The 3,855-nt window shown below is 42.0% G+C and overlaps 1 protein-coding gene across 1 annotated transcript; it reads right to left on the reverse strand.

Moving 5' to 3' along the window:
* Positions 1-2,388: 2,388 nt before the first annotated feature.
* On the reverse strand, positions 2,389-3,451 carry LOC311103072 (G-protein coupled receptor 4-like; the record flags this gene model as incomplete). Its single annotated transcript, XM_084144599.1, has 1 exon — positions 2,389-3,451. One exon carries the CDS (start codon positions 3,449-3,451, stop codon positions 2,399-2,401), a length of 1,053 nt encoding a protein of 350 aa, XP_084000725.1. The 3' UTR covers positions 2,389-2,398.
* Between the last annotated feature and the right edge of the window lie 404 nt (positions 3,452-3,855).

The raw sequence follows: 3,855 nt of genomic DNA on the forward strand, positions 1-3,855 counted from the left end.
TGGCAGAGATATTTGGAACTCTCTTTGTTATTGGTCTATTCAAACTTATACTGCCTGGTGATGTCACCAGCATAGCTGCAGGAAGTAGGGATGCTGAGGGTGCTATAGCAGGCCCTGATATTCTGTTGCCAGATAATTTTATGTTCATTTCTCTACCGCCTCCAACGTAGTTTTAGAGAATTTGGCAGTACGTCCAACTGTATGCCGTCAGTGTGTATGGCGTCATGTGGGCGAGCGGTTTGCTGATGTCAACGTTGTGAACAGGGTGCCCCGTGGTGGTAGTGGGGTTATGGTATGGGCAGACATAAGCTACCAACAACGAACACGATTGCATTTTATCGATGGCAATTTGAATGCAAAGAGATACAGTGACGAGATCCTGAGGCCCATTGTCGTGCCAGTCATCCGCCGCCATCACCTCATGTTTCAGCATGATAATGCACGGTCTCATGTCGCAAGGATCTGTACACAATTCCTGGAAACTGAAAATGTCCCAGTTCTTCAATTGCCTGCATACTCACCAGACATGTCACCTATTGAGCATGTTTGGGATGCTCTGGATCGACGTGTATGACAGCGTGTTCCAGTTCCCACCAATATCCAGTAACTTCGCACAGCCATTGAAGAGGAGTGGGACAACATTCCGCAGGCCACAATCAACAGCCTGATCAACTCTATGTTGAGATGTGTCGTGCTGCACGAGGCAAATGGTGTTTTTTGTTCATTGACTCCACACCCCACATCGAGGACATCCACCCACCACCCTTAACACGGATTACCATCAACTTGTGACGGCCAGTTTATAATTACATGCTATAAGATCCCCCTGATAATGTAAATCACACACGACCATATTCTCGCAGGCATTCACATGCATGGAACTTTATTGAAAATCTGAGCATGGCAAGCATCCCTGTGTGTCACTGATAAGAAGCAGACTGTGATATGGATCAGGGAGGCATTACAGTCTATTGGATCAATAACTTCTGATGTGGGAGCCTGACTGCATCGAGTTAGAGCTACCCCACTTTAGGAGCCAGGGTTATTACAATGCATCCATTGACAAATCAGGTCTGCAGGGCCTAATGAACGAACGACAGAGCAGGATAAGAGTGACAGCAGAGAGAAGACAGAGTCTGCCGTCTGCATTCTGCAATAATTAACTGGTATCAATCTGAATCCGTGCAATAACGGTTGGCTCATTCACCGAGGAAAGGCATTGATTAAATATATATATGTCTTGGCCATAACGTGTGATTAGAGAAAATATATTTTTATTGATTTGGCGGTTTCTATGAATCAAGAGCAATTTTACAGGAGTCTGTCTCCTTTCAATTTAGTGCCGTGTGGACTGACTGCCTCAACCATAGAGCTAGAATTAGGTGATTAGTCTCTGTAGGCAGATACATTGGACATACAATAAAACATATTGTCAAGTGGTACGTGTTACTATGTCAACGGCATCATCTTTAGCTCCTTCAGTGTGGTAGCACAGATGGAAACCCACATTAGGAACTCACTATAGATTTCATTAGTTTTGCGCCCCTATAGGCTATAGTAACATATGGTATATAATCTATATAATTTTTATGCAAACATGAAACACTTTTAATCAATTGAATCTGAAAGGTGTCATGATATGTCTAGATGTGTTTTAAATTAAATGTTTTAAATTAAATGTTTGTGATATAGATTGATTTATATTGCAATGCTGACAGAAATGCAATATTACACATTGCCCCACATTACAAAACCACTTCCATGCTGGGCATGATGCTATTTATAAATAGGTAGAACGGTCTGGTCGAACCATCCCTTTCAGTTGCCAGAGGCAACTCTAAATCATCAAAGTACTACAGTATCAAATATACACTATTGTAGACAACCAAGGATTAAAACTATGTTCAGTCCCTCAGCAGTTTATCTTATATGTTTAATGTCTAGTTTGTAAGTTTGTTTACACAAAGTTGTAAAACAAGTTTGTAAAACAACTTCCAGTTGATTTGGAACAGGATGTGTTTACAGGCAAGTTCCTTTTTGTGCCATTTTTTTGGTGGTTGAAAGAGGAAATATTAATTTATTATGAGGACACCAGTACTTCTGCAAGACCGGATCTGGCAACTTCCTGGCCGTGGCAATACGAGGCAAACAACAGATGTCTTGACCAAGAATGTACTTTCCAAAACCCACTGGCACTGTTCAGAGAAACAAACCGTTTTGGTAAAAAAAATATATATATATATATATATAAAATAAAAATACAATTGTAAATATATATATATATATATATATATATATATATATATATATATATATATATATATATATATATATATATGTATATACTGTATCTTAGAGATGTTTCCTTTCCCATAGTATAACCTTTGTTCTGCTGCATTTATGAATGAGGTTCAGTATTAATAGTTATCACAGGTTGATCTGAGAGACTACTAGTGCTCTTAGTGGTGGTCCTCTGATGACTCACACTCCTGTTTCCAGACTCCTGCATCCTCCTCAGGCAGGGCAGGTAATGGCCCGCAGCCGCCCTGAAGTCATTCCTCAGGAAGGTGTAAAGCACAGGATCCAGCAGACTGTTGAGACTCAGCAGACCCCTGCCCAGCTGATAGGGCACGAACACAGCCTTCTCCCACTCACAGGCGTCACCGTGGAGAAGCAATCCAATGTACTTCACACATCCTGTGATATGGTAGGGGCCGAGGACCAGGATGAAGATGACCACCAGCAGGATGAGAAAACCCCTGATGCGATGCTTCTCTTCGGCTCCCAAGGCACCAATGGCCGACAAAGACCTCAGGGTCTTCCGGTGGAGGAACAAGATGAAGGAGAGGGGACAGACGAAGGACAGGGTTAATGTGATCAATCGGTAGGTGATGAAGCCCTCCTTGGAAGGGTATCTCTCCATACACAGGGTGTGATTGTCGTTGGGTTGCATTGTACGCAAGGCGATGGATGGAGGCAACGCCACCACGACCCATATGCTCAGGGCTATCCATCGTGCAAAGTTCAGCTTTCTCAATGCTTGGAATCTCAGAGGCTTGGCGATGGCCAAGTAGCGTTCCAAAGCGATGATGCACATGAAGGCAATGCCGGTGTAAATGCTGACGTAGAAACTGACCCCCAATAACTGGCAGGAAGTGGACCCGAATCGCCAGCTGTGACCCCTGCTATAGTAGTCCATCCATAGAGGTAGAGTGAACAGTTGGAGGAGATCTGAAAGGAGCAGGTTGATCACGTACACCGGTAAGACGTTTTCAGTCTTGATCAGACGATAGAGCCCGAAGAGAGCCAACAGATTGAGGGGAGTGCCAATGACGAAGAAGATACCGTAGATTACAGGAAGGTATATGGCATCTTGGCTGAGGTCCACTCCACAAGTGTTGGCATCATTCAGGTTATTATTATCAGAGCTGGGGATGGGAGTCATGTCCATGACGTCCTAGTGAATCAAGAGGATATGTTTAGTTGATATGGATAGTGTAGAAAGTATTTACCCCATTATACATTACTTTAGCCTGCAACTTGATGCTTTTACTCTTTAAATGATATTGTTGTAATCCATACTTTCTACTTGACACTAAGAGGGTATAAAATATCATTAAAACTAGAGGGTATAAAGTATCATTAAAACTAGAGAGTAACAAAACATATAGATGACCACTAAATTACCATGAAACTCAAAACACTTTGATGTGAATTCTCTCCCTGATTGAGTCTTATTATGTTATCAAATTATTAACTGAACAGAACTAATCAAAACATACCTGAAATCCTGTATTAGCTGCACTTTAGCAACACAATCAGAACGTCTTAGGAAACCTAATTGAAGAGAGTGTT

The sequence above is a fragment of the Coregonus lavaretus genome (assembly GCF_964263955.1).
Source record: "Coregonus lavaretus genome assembly, chromosome: 1".
In the NCBI taxonomy this organism is placed as follows: domain Eukaryota; kingdom Metazoa; phylum Chordata; class Actinopteri; order Salmoniformes; family Salmonidae; genus Coregonus; species Coregonus lavaretus.